Here is an 18,941-nt window from a genome sequence, read left to right as displayed (position 1 = left end):
TAGTTGCAGTGGCAATATTGTCAGTTGTCACAGGGCATCCTTAAAGCCCGAGACTGTTGACAGGCTGGTATTTCTAGCATAGAATCTTAAGGCTATGATGAAATGCTTAGATATGGCTACCTCAGCAAAAACAATTTTGCACGATAGATGGCTTTACAAGGTACTGTTTGCACAGTTGTGTACAATATTTTGTTAAGGAAAGCCTAAATGCACTTGTTACTTGCTATAGCAAGAGCAAGTAAGAGACAGGTAATATATTTATTTATATTGTTTATTTTACTGCGGTGGGCTGATGTCCTGTCCAGGATTTGTTCCTGCCTTGCGCCCTGTGTTGGCTGGGATTGGCTCGAGCAGACCCCTGTTACTCTGTATTAGGATATAGTGGGTTGGATAATGGATGGATGGATGGATATTTATGTTGTTATTTTAACTGCGCTGTTGGCTGAATTTTCATATAATTTCCTAAACATTTTCAGAACACTTAATCCTTCTATTCTTTAATTAACATTAAAACATTTTATTTTGGGTGGTACAGTGGTAGTGCTGCTGCCTCGCAGTTAATAGACCCGAGTTCGCTTCCCATATCCTCCCTGCATAGAGGTTGCATGTTCTCCCCGTGTCTGCGTGGGTTTCCTTCAGGTACTCCGGTTAACTCCCACAGTCCAAAGATATGTAGGTTAGGTGCATTGGTGATTCTAAATTGTTCCTAGTGTGTGCGTGTGTGTGTGCGCCCTGCAGTGGGCTGGCACCCTGCCCGGGGTTTGTTTTCTGCCTTGCGCCCTGTGTTGGCTGAGATTGGCTCCAGCAAACCCCCGTCACCCTGTGGTTAGGATATAGCGGGTTGGATAATGGATGGATGGATGGACGGACATTTTATTTACATTTACACTATGTTCTTAACATGAAAACAGACACTGTTTTTTTGTTTTTTTACATACTGTGGGCCTGCAATTTATTTATTAGTCTGTTATGTATTTCAACATTTATTTTGATAAATAAGATCTTGTTACATCTTGTATGGCTTTGGCTAACAACTGAAAATTTCACTTGCTTCATAAAAATATCTAGATACCTGTCAAATATCTCTATCCATCCATCCATCCATCCTCTTCCGCTTATCCGAGATCGGGTCGCAGGGGCAGCAGCTTGAGCAGAGATGCCCAGACTTCTTTCTCCCCGGCCACTTCTAGCTCTTCCGGGAAAATCCCAAGGTGTTCCCAGGCCAGCCGAGAAACATAGTCCCTCCAGCGTGTCCTGGGTCTTCCCCGGGGCCTCCTTCCGGTTAGACGTGCCCAGAACACCTCACCAGGGAGACGTCCTGGAGGCATCCTGATCAGATGCCCGAGCCACCTCATCAAATCCTCTCGAACGGACTCTGAGCCCCTCCCGGATGACTGAGCTTCTCACCCTATCTTTAAGGGAAAGCCCAGACACCCTACGGAGGAAACTCATTTCAGCCGCTTTTATTCGCAATCTCGTTCTTTCAGTCACTACCCATAGCTCATGACCATAGGTGAGAGTAGGAACGTAGATCGACTGGTAAATTGAGAGCTTTGCCTTGCGACTCACTTCCTTTTTCACCACGACAGACCGATGCAGAGCCCGCATCACTGCGGATGCCTCACCGATCCGCCTGTCGATCTCACGTTCCATTCTTCCCTCACCTGTGAACAAGACCCCGAGATACTTGAACTCCTCCACTTGGGGCAGGATCTCGCTCCCAACCCTGAGAGGGCATTCCACACTTTTTCGGCTGAGGACCATGGTCTCTGATTTGGAGGTGCTGATTCCCATCCCAGCTGCTTCACACTCAGCTGCGAACCGATCCAGAGAGAGCTGAAGATCACGGCCTGATGAAGCAAACAGGACAACATCATCTACAAAAAGCAGTGACCCGATCCTGAGTCCACCAAACAGGACCCCCTCAACGCCCTGGCTGCGCCTAGAAATTCTGTCCATAAAAGTTATGAACAGAATCGGTGACAAAGGGCAGCCCTGGCGGATTCCAACTCTCACTGGAAATGGGTTTGACTTACTACCAGCAATGCGGACCAAGCTCTGACACAGATCATGTGGGGACCGAACAGCCCTTATCAGGCGGTCCGGTACCCCATACTCTCTGAGCACCCCCCACAGGATTCCCCAAGAGACACGGTCGAACGCCTTTTCCAAGTCCACAAAACACATGTAGACTGGTTGGGCAAACTCCCATGCACCCTCCAGGATCCTGCTAAGGGTGTGGAGCTGGTCCACTGTTCCACGACCAGGACGAAAACCACACTGTTCCTCCTGAATCCGAGGTTCGACTATCCGACGGACCCTCCTCTCCAGGACCCCCGAATAGACTTTTCCAGGGAGGCTGAGGAGTGTGATCCCTCTGTAGTTGGAACACACCCTCAGGTCCCCCTTCTTAAAGAGGGGGACCACCACCATGGTCTGCCACTCCAGAGGCACTGTTCCTGATGTCCATGCAATGTTGCAGAGGCGTGTCAACCAGGACAGTCCTACAACATCCAGAGCCTTGAGGAACTCCGGGCGTATCTCATCCACCCCCGGGGCCCTGCCACCAAGGAGTTTTTTGACCACCTCGGTGACCTCAGTCCCAGAGATGGGGGACCCCACCTCCGAGTCCCCAGGCTGCGCTTCCTCATTTGAAGGCATGTTAGTGGGATTGAGGAGGTCTTCAAAGTACTCCCCCCCACCGACCCACAACGTCCCAAGTCGATGTCAGCAGTGCACCATCCCCACCATATACAGTGCTGACACTGCACTGCTTCCCCCTCCCGAGACGCCGGATGGTGGACCAGAATCTCCTCGAAGCCATCCGAAAGTCGTTCTCCACGGCTTCCCCAAACTCCTCCCACACCCAAGTTTTTGCCTCAGCAACCACCAAAGCCACATTCCGCTTGGCCTGCCGGTACCTATCAGCTGCCTCCAGAGTCCCACAGGACAAAAAGGTCCTGTAGGGCTCCTTCAGCTTGACGGCATCCCTCACCGCCAGTGTCCACCAACGGGTTTGGGGATTGCCGCCACAACAGGCACCGATACCTTACGGCCACAGCTCTGGTCAACCACCTCAACAATAGAGGCACGGAACATGGCCCATTCGGACTCAATGTCCCCCACCTCCCTCGGGATGTGGTCGAAGTTCTGCCGGAGGTAGGAGTTGAAGCTACTTCTGACAGGGGACTCTGCCAGACGTTCCCAGAAGACCCTCACAACACGTTTGGGCCTACCAGGCCTAACCGGCATCCTCCCCCACCATTGAAGCCTACCCACCAGCAGGTGGTGATCAGTTGACAGCTCCGCCCCTCTTTTCACCCGAGTGTCCAAGACATGTGGCCACAGGTCCAACGACACAACCACAACGTCAATCATCAAACTGAGGCCTAGGGTGTCCTGGTGCCAAGTGCACATATGTACACCCCTATGCTTGAACATGGTGTTCGTTATTGACAATCTGTGACAAGCACAGAAATCCAATAACAAAACACCGCACAGGTTCAGATTGGGGGGGCCATTCCTCCCAATCACGCCCTTCCAGGTCTCACTGTCATTGCCCACGTGAGCATTGAAGTCTCCCAGCAGAATGAGGGAGTCTCCAGAAGGTATACCCTCTAGCACCCCCTCCAGGGACTCCAAAAAGGATGGGTACTCCAAACTGCTGTTCGGCGCATACGCACAAACAACAGTTAGGACCCGTCCCTCCACCCAAAGGCGGAGGGAAGCTACCCTCTCGTCCACAGGGGTAAACCCCAATGAACAGGCTCCAAGTCGGGGGGCAATAAGTATGCCCACACCCGCTTGGCGCCTCTCACCGGGGGCAACTCCAGAGTGGTAGAGAGTCCAGCCCCTCTCAAGGAGATTGGTTCCAGAGTCCAAGCTGTGCGTCGAGGTGAACCCGACTATATCTAGCCGGAACCTCTCGACCTTGCGCACTAGCTCAGGCTCCTTCCCCTTCAGAGAGGTGACATTCCACATCCCAAGAGCCAGCTTCTGTAGCCAAGGATCGGACCGCCAAGGTCCCCGCCTTTGGCCACCACCCAACTCTCATTGCACCCGACCTCCTTGGCCCCTCCCATAGGTGGTGAGCCCTTGGGAAGGGGGACCCACGTTGCCTCTTCGGGCTGTGCCCGGCCAAGCCCCATGGGTGCAGGCCCGACCACCAGGCGCTCGCCATCGAGCCCCACCTCCAGGCCTGGCTCCAGAGGGAGGCCCCGGTGAACCGCGTCCGGGCAAGGGAAAACGTCGTCCATAGGTTTGATTTATCATTGGAGGTTTGTTGAAATGCTCTTTGTCTCATCCCTCACCTAGCATATATCTCTATTCAGCCAAAATACATTGAGATATTATTTTTTGTCTATATTGCCCAGCCCAAGGTCCCACCTCCAGAGAACCAAGTATGAGGTAAGAGGTTTCTGTTGCACACATAAAGCAGAGCTGAGGAAAGTGGTGGACAAAAGCTTTTTGCAGAAACTGTGATAGGTAACTGTTGCAACTGAGGGGTTTCTAATATGAAAAACTAGTCTGATCTCTTCATAATTGTATAGGACCGAAGTTAATTTAAAATTAATAAAAAAAAAAAAAAATCCAGGCTATACTGACACAGAATAGCCATCTTTTTAAAAATGATACACTACCAGGAACTTGTGGTCAACAGTGTTGCACTTCAAGACATTACAAACAGGGTGTTTCTGGTTGAACAGAGGGTGTAGATTAGTTCCTACTTAAGAATGGAGGAAAAAGGCCAATAACAAGTAAACCGTATTGCTCGTACTACCACTGAAATCTATGACAACTAGGATGTGTTGGTGTGAAAAACCAGGATAGGCGGTCATTTTCTACTGATTAATCATCTCAGGACGGAACCCTCAAAACTAGGAAAGCATCTGTTCACTGTAATAAACATAAAATGTACTGTAATATATTAAATAAATTTAAAGCTGGGCTGACCACAACATTCACATTCTTTTCCTTACTGGGAGTTTAAATTACCATATGATTTTTTTTTATCTCTTCAGTATTCTGTTTTATTTTATAGAATTATTTTTTAACTGGGCAGCTTACTCCAGATTTTTGGTGACAGAGTTACAAAAGTTAGAGAAGCTGCCTCATAGATTTACCACCCTGGGTTCAAATTATTTACCTGGTCACTGATTGTGCACAGGGGTGGCACAGTGATAGCGCTGCTGCCTCGCAGTTAGGAGACCCGGGTTCGCTTCCCGGGTCCTCCCGGCGTGGAGTTTGCATGTTCTCCCCGTGTCTGTGTGGGCTTCCTCCGGCGCTCCGGTTTCCTCCCACAGTCCAAAGACATGCAGGTTAGGTGGATTGGCGATCCTAAATTGGCCCTAGTGTGTGCTTGGTGTGTTTGTGTGTGTCCTGCAGTGGGTTGGCACCCTGCCCAGGATTGGTTCCTGTCTTGTGCCCTGTGTTGGCTGGGATTGGTTCCAGCAGACCCCCGTGACCCTGTGGTTAGGATATAGCGGGTTGGATAATGGATGGATGGACGGACATTTTATTTACATTTACACTATGTTCTTAACATGAAAGCAGACACTGCGGGTTGGAAAATGGATGGATGGATGGATGATTGTGCATGTTTGCCACAATACATTTTTCCCTGGATGCTCCATTTTCTCTCCCACAACCCAAAAATATGTGAAATTGTCAACAGGATTTCATAGGATTTGGGTATGCATAAGAATGTACCCTGCCATGAACCACCATCCTGCTCAGGGTGATTTGTGCTATGCACCCTACATTCTGGGATACGGTCCAGCCTTGTATAGTAGCCTTGAATAGGATTAAGTGGATTCCAGAATATTAGGTTTCACATTTCAACCTCTCATCTATAGATATAAAAAGCACCTTCCATGGTATAGACGACTATACTTTCATGTTACATTTGAACACTTTGCACACATGGAAAAATACTAAAAAGTGAGTTCAAATCAACAGTTGCACATTTACTTAATGAACATAAAAGGTCATATAAGCAAAGGTCACATCTAAAATAAAGCTTGAAAGTCAATGGTTATGGCATATTTAATAAAACATATTCAAGATAAAATCTAGTCATCAAATCATAATCTTGGAGATAACAAACCAATGTTATACAACACTAGTTTGTCACTCCTTGCTTTCACAATAAAATGGAATATCGCTTTCATCAACCAAATAACATCTAGTAATTCTTATGAGAATACTACTCAGTGTATTAGCAGGTCAGTGTTTATGACAAACAGCTGCCGAGTTTGCTCTTTGCTTAACGAATAATAAGAAGGTCAGAGTAATGGGCCAGTTCTGTGGCTGCTATGTTTACAGGATAGCTGAATTTTGAAGATTTACTTGGATACTGAATTGGGAGTTGCTACACTAGTGAGTTCCTGATTTACAATTACATACTCACAGTACTCAATTTAATGCCTACCAAGAAACACACAAAAACAACAGCAATCATTTTACAATTACTGTTATGTGTGTGCTGCAAAACTTGTATCTCACATCTCTTTATTATTATCTGCTCTTTTTTTGTTAGTAACAAAAATGAATTTGGTAAAAATACAGTCTCATTTCATCCAAAAAAAACTTCGTGTTGCTTAAAGAGGGGATAACATTTTAACAAAGCATTATATTTTCTTCTTGGTATACTGCTGTGGCACTTTGCGTTTAAGCTTACTGACCTGCTCTATGGAATGTGATGTAAATAGGGAAACTTATCACAAAATAATTACACAAATTACTAACAGCATTGGTCCCCCACACTAACATTTTCTATGAACTCTGATGCAAGGAGATTTTGTTTTCACCCCTCTATTATCAACTGACAATATCTTACATTAGGTTAAATTAGGACTGCTTTGCTGCTAAATGCAATTACTATAGAAGTCTCTTTTTACAAATATTTGTGCATATATTTTTTACCAATTTCTATTAATTTTAATATTTAACTGCTTATTTGTTAACTAACAAATTTCAAATATATTCTACAGTTTACAGTTATGCATGTACTTTTCTTGGGTAAAGCGCTTTGAGCTATAGTCAATCTATGAAATTCATAGATGAAACCATAATAATAAATTTTTATAACTAAAAAGAAAGCTTTAAAAAAAGTATTAACAATAACAAAAATAATTATTGCATGGTAGTGTGGAACCTAAAAGGATAAAAGTTACTATGTAAAAATTAAAGGAGGCCACAACAAAACCCCACAGTTCCAATCCTGACACTTCATACGGTCTTACCATATCAAATCCGTCCTGCCATAATTAAAAAGGTACTAAATTAAAGCATTCCTCAAACCAAACACAACTACACCATTAGAACTCAGAATATGTCAACATTAAAATGGACTAAGTTCACAATTCTTCCTGCCAATATTGTTTTCCATTTCAAGTAGTGGTCCCCCTTTATAGATTCAGTTCTTGTAAGTTGCCAAAGAATTAGTCTTCACTACAAAGCTTACTAAAAAAAAGTTATGTTTTGAACAAGAAACATCCCTACAGCCAAGCACAACATATGTATAAGCTTTCAGTTACTTTCCATTTAGTCTAATTTGTTCACTTCCTTGGAAGTTCCAGTTACGTACCCATCAGCCAATAAAAAGCTGCACATCAACAGTTTTCATTAAGCTAGTGCAGTGTGGTGTTACAAATGAATAATGTATGCCAGTATCAATCTCATTTGTAAACTGGGTCGTTCTTACCTTTGGTTCCATGGAAATAAAATTATGCATTCCTCTGCTAGAGAGTGTGGATCTTTTTATTGTTCGGCTATGGAAAAAGTGATAGTAATCCTTTAAGACTCCAATCTGTGAAAAGAGGAAAAAATAAAGCATTAATTGCTCTTCAAGATAAATATGTACAGTACCTGTTCTTACTGAATGAAAATGGATATAAATTATGCAGGTCTGGAACCAAGAGCAGTTGCAATTGTTACTTTAATCTCAGGATCACCTTTCAAGGAATTGAAACAAGATACATAACAGATTCAAACCTGCTCAACTCAGAAGGATGGAAGACTTGCAGAAACACCACTGGTTCCATAACAGCTATCTAGAAAGCTCAGCCTTTCCCAGTCTTGTTTTGGGTTTGTGTTATCGATCACTGGTTACTGTTAAGGACCTGCCAAAGCAAATCAAAAGTCTGCCAAGCTTCTTAAAGACTAATCTTGCTTCTGTTTAGCAGACGGAAATATACAGGACATTCTTTATATAATGCTCAAGCAAGACAGCAAAGTATTCTGATATGCTTACAACATTAATTACTTAAATAACCTCAAGGTTTATTATAAAGACGGAGTTCCTGGGATATTTCAGGTTTACAAGAGGCCAACATCACTGAAGCTAAATCATTTCTGTTTTGAGTAGGACAACAGAATCTTTTAGGCTCAGTATCACAAAGACTTATTGGAGAAGCATTTTATTTTTTTGCATTAAATAAATGATATATACATAACTAAGTTGGCTGCATTAGAAGATGCTTTTTTACTTATACTGTATCATTGCATTTGCAAGTTTCACTATATGACAGGTGTTAATTTCTTACCCATTACATGTATATTATACTAGTGTGTCATGGTAGCACCATGGTTGGCACGGTTACCTCAGTGCACCAAAGACTTTAGTTCAAAACACAAAATACTGTTTGCACACTGCACTCATGCTTGTACGAGTCTTTTGCAGGTATCTCAAGTTTCCCTGCACATCAGAAAGACGGAGATCGAGAAATTAGTTATGATAACTGGGCTGAGTACTGTAAGTAAATGAGTGTCTCTATAAGTGTGCTCTGCAATGAAAAAATGTCCAATTTTTAAATTAGCTACTGTATATATTTATGCCAGAAATGGAAGAAGCGGGTTTGGATTATGAATTAATTATACTGCATTATGCTGTGGTTTGCAGAAAGCTACACTGTTTTTGCAACACCACTAGGAATAACCGGTAATCACAACAATCCAATAGTGCAATTGTGCGCATTTTCCCATTTACAAGATCTAGAATGGAATGTGCCACTTATTATATCAAATGTGACAGCTAGTAGGTGGTATACAAAAAAGTAGCCCGCAAATTACAAAGTACACACTTTCATGACCTCTGTGACACACTGGTCTGCTGTGATAATCGCCACTTTGACTTAAGAGAACTTCTTTCCTAGCGACTCACAATGCTGCCAACAGCCTTTGCTTCCAGGATTAACAGTTTCTTGGTTTCAATGTATTTCTGGCAGAAATAATAGTACAGTACTCCATTTTTTCAACATTTGCTGAGCTGTATGTTTCACGGGCACAGTGAGAATGGCATATTAATCCACAAATCCATCATATGAAGAAGCCTGTACAAATATACAGCACTACAGTTGAAATATGCTGTTCCAATAAATAAGGAATGTCTTCTCTCCAGTAGACACACGGAAAACAGAACTAACTAAAGGACAGAGGATCTTCCTGCTAGCTTCACCCATTTTTTTCTTTCTGCTAAAGCTAGTGCAGGGACCCTTATCGCACACAGGGGGTACCAAAGTTTTCATATATACCCAGTATGGTTGATATGTTCTTTTTGACATTGCTTCTCCTCTCTTTGGAGGTTTTCATTGTTTGTCTGCAGTTTCATATGCCACAAGTGGCCTGATTTTATGAAGGGAGGTTTCGTTTCCAAGTTGTGTTAACATTGCAAATAATTCACTGCATTTCCAAATCATTTTGTACTTAATTTGTTCACAAAAACCATATACTGCACAAAATGAAACAAACAAACTAGTTAAATGATTATTTAAAAAAAAATGCTGTCTTGTCATTTGTATGCTGAAATAGGCTGAAACATTTCACAGGTTGGTACAAGTACCACATACAGGGCATTAACCAACCAGGTCTCAATATTTTAATTTCATGGATTAGTCCAGGATCCTTCAAAAAATAAAAAATAAAAATAATGAATTCAAGAAAGGAACCAGGCTTAGCCAGATTCTGGTCAGGAGTTCCTAATGCTACTGCAAAAGTATATGTTATAAGCAACAATCAAATAATGATGTAGTCAAGGAACAAAAAAATGATTATCCTATGGCAGCTCTGAACCACATCGCAACAATAACAAATGACACAAGGAAGAGGGAGAAGTAAGAAACAGACATACAGTGACAAGTTTAGCGATTAGAAAAAGAAAATAATTGAGACGTGAGCATCACTAGGCTTTGCGCCCCCTTGGAACCAAGCTTTCCAAACTATTCTATAACATTTCAGTGACTATCTACCGCTCTGATGCTAATCTTTCTGATCATAAAATAAGTCATTACGATAGCAAGTGACGAGAAGAATTCATAATTAATTGTAGCATTACAGTATTTGAGAGTTTCTCTAGAGTGCCTCTTTCTTGCACAATAAGGCTCAAAAACTAATCACATCATCATCATCATCATCTCATAACATGCTTAAGTTTCAAGTTTGGTCTTTTTCCTTCCAGCCATTTTAGCTCTAGACTGTCCTCAAGAAACAGCCAGACACAAACACACACACACACACACACACACACACATCATAGAGAAATCAATGTTTTCGCTATCAGGGGACCCTAGAAACGTTGAAATCCATTGAAAACCAGAGATCAAAATTTTTGACAAATGTTATGCTTTTGCTCCTCCCCCATAGGTGATAGGTTATAGTTTGGGAGGGCGCAAAGCAAAAAAAAAAGCCAAAACCAAACTGGAATTACTTCCTGTGTGCACCCGTTTCCTTGGTGATCACAACATAGGCGCAATATGGCAATCATAAAGTTCATCTGTCCTAGGTTCCTTTGACTATACAATACTGTATATGAAGGTGTAGTAAATCTAAATGCTTGAAATCACCATTGTTTTCCTGGATATCATTAGCAACGCTGCCAGATTTTTCATATTGCCATAGTCACATTTATTAAGGTTAGCAAAGCCACTACGAGTCGATTTGGGGGGGTAGGGGGTTGGGGTGAGGGGTTGGTACAGTCACTCAACCTTATCCTTCTGTCCACAGCTTCAAAGGACCAGAGCCAGGAGACACCCAATCAGCCCCCCCACAAACCTCCCCAGTCTTGTGTGTCTTCTGGGCTTGGATGCATATGAGCAGCAGCTCAACAGAAATCGAATTTTATTTTAACTGGAGCTTGAGAATGAGAGAGAGCATAGTGGGACCTCCTTAGCTCACAAATACTTTTGTTTTGATTGTTAACAGCAATGGCCAAACTTTATTTTGTAATATTTTCATCCAAATGTTTTTTTGACTTAAATGGGAATTACTGGGTTGGTACCCCAACATTTGAACCTCTTCTGGTCTGTCACCTCTCATCACCTTGCATTCATTCATCCCTTCAGCACAGGCTATTTGCATTTTAATTTCCAATGAGTCTATTGTCAAAAAAAGGGACAGTATGCAAGAGCTTATGTTACCTTTTCAAATGCAAGCTGTCCTTGAGACTGAGCTTTGTTCCACTTTTGCCATTTGAGGGAAAATTATTACTTTGAGGACAACAGGTCCTAAGTAACTTTTTGCCACCAAGTTACAGAATCAAAATTGGGGTATTAACATACAAAAGACTTGCTGCATCCTGCATTCTGTAGAGTCCTGTCCTCTTCTTTCATTGCCAGATTTTATTGTGCCCCCCCCCAACGTGCCTGAACTTTGAAAGCTGAGGTTTACTCCTACACCTGCTGAAAGGTGCCTGCTATGCACAATCACATTCTCTCTTCCTGAAACATACAGTACGTGCTACAGTCTGCAAATATGCCAACATAGCTGTTCTTCTGTGCCTTTTTCAGCACATTTAATCTTCAGAGCATCTGACAAATGCAGCATACACGGTCTCACTGTCATATTTTTGACACACTAAGGCCATTCTTTTCCATTTGCAACATTTTTCAGAGATACATTTTTAGTGAATGAAAGTTCTTCACAAGAAATTAAAAAAACACTTAAATCCAGATATCAAGCTAATGGCATGTATTTATGCAAGCTTTTAGCGATCAGTCACTCACTGTTTTACTCCACTCATATGCGCCATGTATCAGTGTCTGTTTAAATGTTATGAACCAATAATAAAAATGTAGTTTTTACCAAAATAGATTTACCAACATTACAACAAAAGTCACAACACTATTTTGCTTCTTTGTATCATCCATTAGCCAGTCAAACTTCCACAGCCATGAGGTTTTAAACTTTCTAATGGAGGACTTTGGCAGCATACCTTTACCTTACTATTCACTTCTCATCTCAGTTGGAAAATTTGATACCACTGTGGAATCAGCCATTTTAAAATGAACTGATGAAGTTTAAAAAAGAATTTCATACATCATACCTTGCATCACCCACATACCACAGTAGCTTTGCTGGTCGCCAACTTAATCGATAAAGTCAGCCAAGACAGAGATATTACCAGTTGAGCAGAGAGGTTAAAAAATAAATACTGCTGTAAACAATATTAGCCAGTTTTTTTTTTTTGAACAGGGTTCCATTTGAAACTGTTTTAGTGTTAGGTCTCCCTTCATGTCAGCTGGAAAATGATTTGCATGCAAAGGGGCCTAATCACACAGTTCAAAAGGAGGGTTTGGGAGGTGAATGTCAGTAAATACAACTAAATTACTAAATGCATTCTTTAACTCCATTTGTCTAACATGTACAGATATATGGTGCCCAACTTACATTAAAGATGCTTGCTTAACACTATTTAAGCATACCTGATGGCCACATAAATAGTTTAAGGAATGTAATGTTGCTGTATCCTTTAGCCCTTACTTTTTGCAAAAGATTATTTTTTTAATTGATGGAAATGTTTCCGACAAATAAAACAGAACACTAATAAAAATTGAAAGAATGTTCTTTTGTGTATGTTGCACAACCAAACTTTGTTTCCATTTAAAGTATAAACTGTTTTTAGTCCCAACAATGCTCACTGAATATAAAGGGAAAAAAAATTAAATCAAACGAGATATGAGTTATCTCAAAATGTATTTATGCATAATTAATAAGAAAAATCTAATTGGTATGAAGAATCTAAATTGTACTATAGCAACCTGCCAAATAGATAAATTGTTTGCATGCATTTTAATTATTCTACTTTTATCAGTTTTTAATTTGGATATTTAGACTGTTTTGTTTCATTTTGTTGTACAGCACTATGGTTCAACATTTTTTTTTTTTTTAAATAGTATATGCAGTATATATGGTGCTATAACAAAATTGACAGAGACATGAAAAGTTTAAGAAACATGAAAAGCAGCACAGGCCCAGCGTCACAGGGAGCAAAAACGGGCATTGCCTCCTCAAACAATCATTGATTATTTTCGAATTCTGATTCTGTTCCTACATTTCAAATGCTAAAAGCAGCTTTAGTAGTTGTCAAAGTCTGTTGTGATAATTTCTTAACGTATGTGCCCCACTACTTGTTTTTAAGTCTGTTGCACATTTAACATTTTAGTGATGGAGAGCTCAATAAGACTGCTACAGAGAATGTTGTACTTTGGAGTATTAGTTGCTGCTGCACTGCTTATTGGGACTAAAAGTGAATGTAAAATTTCTCTTGATAGCAGCAAGGACTTTGTCTGACCAAAATATCACCATCCCCCTTCAGACACTCCCAAGAACAATCATACTACATGCACATCAGAACAGGTCATCCAACTAAAGCTAAACATGTTCAGGCGAGGCCAGTATTTGGATAGGAGAGCATCTAGGAAAAACTTGAGTTGCTGCTGGAAGAGATGTTTGTGAGAGGCCAGCAGGGGGCGCTTACCCTGAATGTGGATCCCAATGCCCCAATGCAGTGACAGAGACATTGTGTACAGTATTCCAATATACTGGCTAAATTGCCTACCTCAGCCTAGTCATTCTGGCTCCCTAATCATCCTCTGTCTATAATTGGCTAACTATCTCTCTCACCACCGTTACCTCATGTGTGGTGTGCACACTGGCACAAAAATGGTTGCTGTTGCATCATCCAGGTGGACGGTACACATTAGTGGTGGTTGAAGTGGCTCCACACTCGCCATATAAATTGCTTTGAGTAGCGAGAAACGCACTATATAAATGTAAAGAATTATTACTACAGATTTTTTCCCCAACCCTGAAGCAGTCCTTGTCACATACTGTACCTTATACTTTAATGACCACATAGACAACAGAATTTTTAACCTGTTATTTAACTAACAAATGTACATTTTAACATGAAATACTGTAAACCTAATTATTGGCTTGAAATGGCAGCTCTTAAAAACGTTGACCTTTGGGGTCATTCTAACATGCATAGCCATAGTTATTCTGACATGCTGTGAAAGTGCAAAAAGGACACCATCTCAAGATAGTTAGCAGGAAACCAATGTGCATAAAGCTTAATTCGTTCAATATGTACATGGATGTAAAGTGAGTGATTTCACTTTAAGTTATTATTGCATGCCATGCTCAAGGATGTATGCTGGTGTTAGGATAGTCATTCAAGGATCTTTCTGTTGTAGTCAAGACCCATTATGTTTTGAGCAGTTGTTGTGTGTTGATTCTGTGCTTGCACCACACACAGCTACCGTTTACAATTTGAAGAGCAATGAGTAAATGTTATTTCTATTGTGAAGGAACTTGTAAATGGACAGATGACCTGGTTGGGATGGTTGGTATAATAGATGGTTGGTATAATAGATTGTCAGTAAAGGACTGCCTGTTGGGGTAATATGTTCCGAGTGACAGCAACCCAATGGTGCCGTTCTAGTCTTGATACTCAAAAGGACTACATGGGGAATTGTTGCTGTAACAAATAGCCCTATGGAGCGGATGGAGGGAGCTATTGGTGGGCAGCTTCCCTACGGTTTCCTTTCTGACCAGGAAAGACTTCCAAGGTATGTTTTCACTCAGCACCATTTTTTTGGTTCAGTTTCTTTTGCTCTCTCCCTGAACCTAGGAAGTTTAAACCTTATGGGCTGAAAGAAGTGGGGTGGATGTTTAGGAAGAAGGATTGTGCTTGCAGCACAGGATTTCAATACTATTCACTGCAAACAGGTTGTTCCCAGATGTGCATTTTTGTTTGAGAATCATGTCTGGCCCCACAATACAATTACAATACAATTTATTTTTTGTGTAGCCAAAATCACACAAGAAGTGCCACAATGGGCTTTAACAAGCCCTGCCTCTTGACAGCCCCCCAGCCTTGACTCTCTAAGACGACAAGAAAAAACTCCCAAAAAAACCCTTGTAGGGAAAAAATGGAAGAAACCTTGGGAAAGGCAGTTCAAAGAGAGACCCCTTTCCAGGTAGGCTGGGCGTGCAGTGGGTGTCAAAAAGAAGGGGGGGGGGGGGTCAATACAATACAATACACAGAACAGAACAAATCCTCAATACAAAAATTTTACAAGTACGAAGGAGAATTTAACAGTAGATGATATCACATAATAGGATTTGGATTTGTTTACAGTCCTGGATACCTCATTCATCAAGCTGCCTCCACCATTTGGCCATTCCACAACTGAAATAGCGCTAATCCGATGAAAGGACCCCTCTTTCCCACGATTCCTGCAATACTCCATCGAGGAAGAAGACCACGAGACTAAGCTACATGATGCCGTGAATGCATGGAGTTTCAAGGTGTTTGATTGTTTTTTACAAATTGAGTGACATAAAATATAGTCGGCTTACAAACTATTAAAACAATAATTAAGACATTCTCACAGACGATACATAGCAAGGACAGGGATGAGCGAAAACTGAAAAGCGCAAAGCACTGAGAAATCCTAAATAAAAGCCTGCTCCTGAGCACTCTGGGCCTTAGGATTATTGTCTTGAAGATGAACCTTTGGTGCAGCCGGAGTACAAAACAAAGAAAACACAGAAGTGGCTTAGGGACAACTATGAGAATGTTCTTGAGTGGCCCAGCTACAGCCTGAACTTGAACCTCATCAAACATCTCTGCAGAGACCTCAAACAGCTCTCCACAAACCATCACCATCCAACCTGACAAGAGTTTGACGGAATCTGTAGAGAAGAATGGCAGAACATCCCCAAATCCAGCTATTCAAAGCTTGTCACGTAATACCCAAGAAGCTAAGAAATGAACAGGGTCTGAATACTTTTGCCAATGTGTCATTCTTGGGTATTGAAAGTTACTTGAGGATTTTAGGACATGGCTACAACACAGCAAAATGTCAAAAACATGAAGGGGATTTGATCTATTTCTTAATCCACTGTATATACAACCAGAGATTTTAAAGATAAAGAAGCCATGGTCCCAGTTGCTCTACTATAAGACTTCACCAACAACATATTACTCAAAGAGTGTGTCTTCAGAGACTGGGTCATTATCAGCTAACAACAGGATCCATATGGACCTTTGCCAGCAGCTGTATCCAACCCTTGGAAAGATCAACCAGATGCCATCACATGCTTTCTAATGGAGATACAGTTTTTATCTGTGCTTAAAACTTGGACCTTGCGGAGAGAACTTGGAGACATGTCAGGAGTATCTTAACCTACTCTTAGCTTAATGGTGTGTGCCTCACATTATTTGCTTTATTGACCACTACTGTCATAGCCTACCAAACAATAAGTTTTGATTTTCCAGTAACCTCCAGAGTACCAAATAACCTATTGGTTCTGGTTTTTACTCCTGTCTTCAGAGCTGCTACCTCATGTGGAGAAAAATATTTCTTTTTTGTTTCAAACTTGGTGTTTGATTGCAATTTTTCAGCAGAGCTACAAAAAGGGCAAGTTCTTGCCTTTAACTGTACATTAATTTATATTCTACCTTTTAATGGAGATTTTTGAGGCTATTCCATGGGTAGGAGCAGTATACTCATTCACATGTATATAGATTTAAAAGCATGCCAGGCATAAGAATCAGTCATTTTCATACATGAGGCCTTAGGCTTATGGAACCATAATGTAACAGTGCTACTCGCTGTAATATCAATGTTGAATCTATCCATCCATCCATCCATTTTCCAACCCGCTGAATCCGAACACAGGGTCACGGGGGTCTGCTGGAGCCAATCCCAGCCAACACAGGGCACAAGGCAGGGAACCAATCCTGGGCAGGGTGCCAACCCACTGCAGGACACACACACAAACACACCCACACACCAAGCACACACTAGGGCCAATTTAGAATCGCCAATCCACCTAACCTGCATGTCTTTGGACTGTGGGAGGAAACCAGAGCGCCCGGAGGAAACCCACGCAGACACGGGGAGAACATGCAACCTCTATGCAGGGAGGACCCGGGAAGTGAACCCGGGTCTTCTAACTGCGAGGCAGCAGCGCTACCACTGCTCCACCGTGCCACCCATGTTGAATCTCATGAGACTGAAGTATTCTGCAAATATCTGCACCCATTGACAGAAGAATGAAAATAGATCTTCAAAAACTATGTTCACAACCCAGCTCAAAAATATGCTTCTATCAAAGCTTTAAAAAAAGACTGCAAAGGTTGCACCAAGGACATGCTATACAGAGGGTAAAGCTAATAAAAAACTAATTAGCTATGCAACCAAAAAGAGCTATGGAAGTCAGTTTACTGGCTCCAGTTAATAGGGGTTCAAGGCTGAATTTCACTAGAAATAATTACAGACCCTGCACAGTCCAAGTTAATAAACTTGGAAATACTGCTGTTCCTTCATGACAAACATTAAAATCAGCTTTTCATTTCATTACAGTGTGGGAATATGTGTGCAAGTTACACCACTGCAGAAGAAAGAGTGAATATTAATGGGGAACATTTTGATGAACTTCAATTAACTTTGTATTAAATTTCAGAACACTGCAGAAACAAAAATCAATTCACAGTGTATTGATTTTGAAATGGTAATGGGGGGGGCTATAGAGGTTGCCTCAGATATCAACCAAAGTATTTTATGTGCTTAACCAAATATCCATTCATTAGCCTTTCTGGATATTTAAATATTAAATTTAGTCACACTGCACAACCATACAGTATATATTCAATGGTGATTGATGTCAAATTTTATAAAAATGTACTTTTACAAATATTCCATTTTTAGTAGGCATTTAACATTTTTTGTCACAAATGTAAATAATACATTTTGGGCCATATAATGAAGACATAAAACACTTAATGTCAAAGTCTCAAACCATGGAAGACTGACATAAAAGAAAAATAATTTGATAAAGTAATCAAATTTGTATCACAAGATGCTTTACAAGGTAAAAACAAATTATAGCACAGTACACAAGCTTTTACTGACCAACACAATATTATTTTAATTTATATATACATATACAGTTAGGTCCATAAATATTTGGACAGAGACAACTTTTTTCTAATTTTGGTTCTGTACATTACCACAATGAATTTTAAATGAAACAACTCAGATGCAGTTGAAGTGCAGACTTTCAGCTTTAATTCAGTGGGGTGAACAAAATGATTGCATAAAAATGTGAGGCAACTAAAGCATTTTTTTAACACAATCCATTCATTTCAGGGGCTCAAAAGTAATTGGACAAATTAAATAACTGGAAATAAAATGTTCATTTCTAATACTTGGTTGAAAACCCTTTGCTTGCAATGACAGCCTGAAGTCTTGAACTCATGGACATCACCAGATGCTGGGTTTCCTCCTTTTTAATGCTCTGCCAGGCCTTTACTGCAGCGGCTTTCAGTTGCTGTTTGTTTGTGGGCCTTTCTGTCTGAAGTTTAGTCTTCAACAAGTGAAATGCATGTTCAATTGGGTTAAGATCAGGTGACTGACTTGGCCACTTAAGAATTTTCCACTTCTTTGCTTTAATAAACTCCTGGGTTGCTTTGGCTGTATGTTTTGGGTCATTGTCCATCTGTATCATGAAACGCCGCCCAATCAATTTGACTGCATTTAGCTGGATTTGAGCTGACAGTATGTCTCTGAACACCTCAGAATTCATTTGGCTGCTTCTGTCCTGTGTCACATCATCAATAAACACTAGTGTCCCAGTGCCACTGGCAGCCATGC

At 41.3% G+C, this 18,941-nt stretch overlaps 1 protein-coding gene across 4 annotated transcripts in view; it reads right to left on the bottom strand.

Moving 5' to 3' along the window:
* The window catches only part of pcsk5b (proprotein convertase subtilisin/kexin type 5b), a 522,800-nt gene that overhangs the window by 487,011 nt on the left and 16,848 nt on the right, over positions 1-18,941 (bottom strand). For all 4 annotated transcript variants that reach the window (XM_028802364.2, XM_028802367.2, XM_028802368.2 and 1 more), the window contains exon 2: positions 7,706-7,810. In XM_028802364.2, coding sequence (XP_028658197.2) covers positions 7,706-7,810 — 105 coding nt within the window. The remainder of the gene's footprint in view (positions 1-7,705; positions 7,811-18,941) is intronic.

This window comes from Erpetoichthys calabaricus, chromosome 5 (genome assembly GCF_900747795.2).
Source record: "Erpetoichthys calabaricus chromosome 5, fErpCal1.3, whole genome shotgun sequence".
Lineage (NCBI taxonomy): Eukaryota > Metazoa > Chordata > Cladistia > Polypteriformes > Polypteridae > Erpetoichthys > Erpetoichthys calabaricus.
Note: the sequence above shows the minus strand (reverse complement) of the source record. Positions and strands in the feature narration are given on the sequence as shown.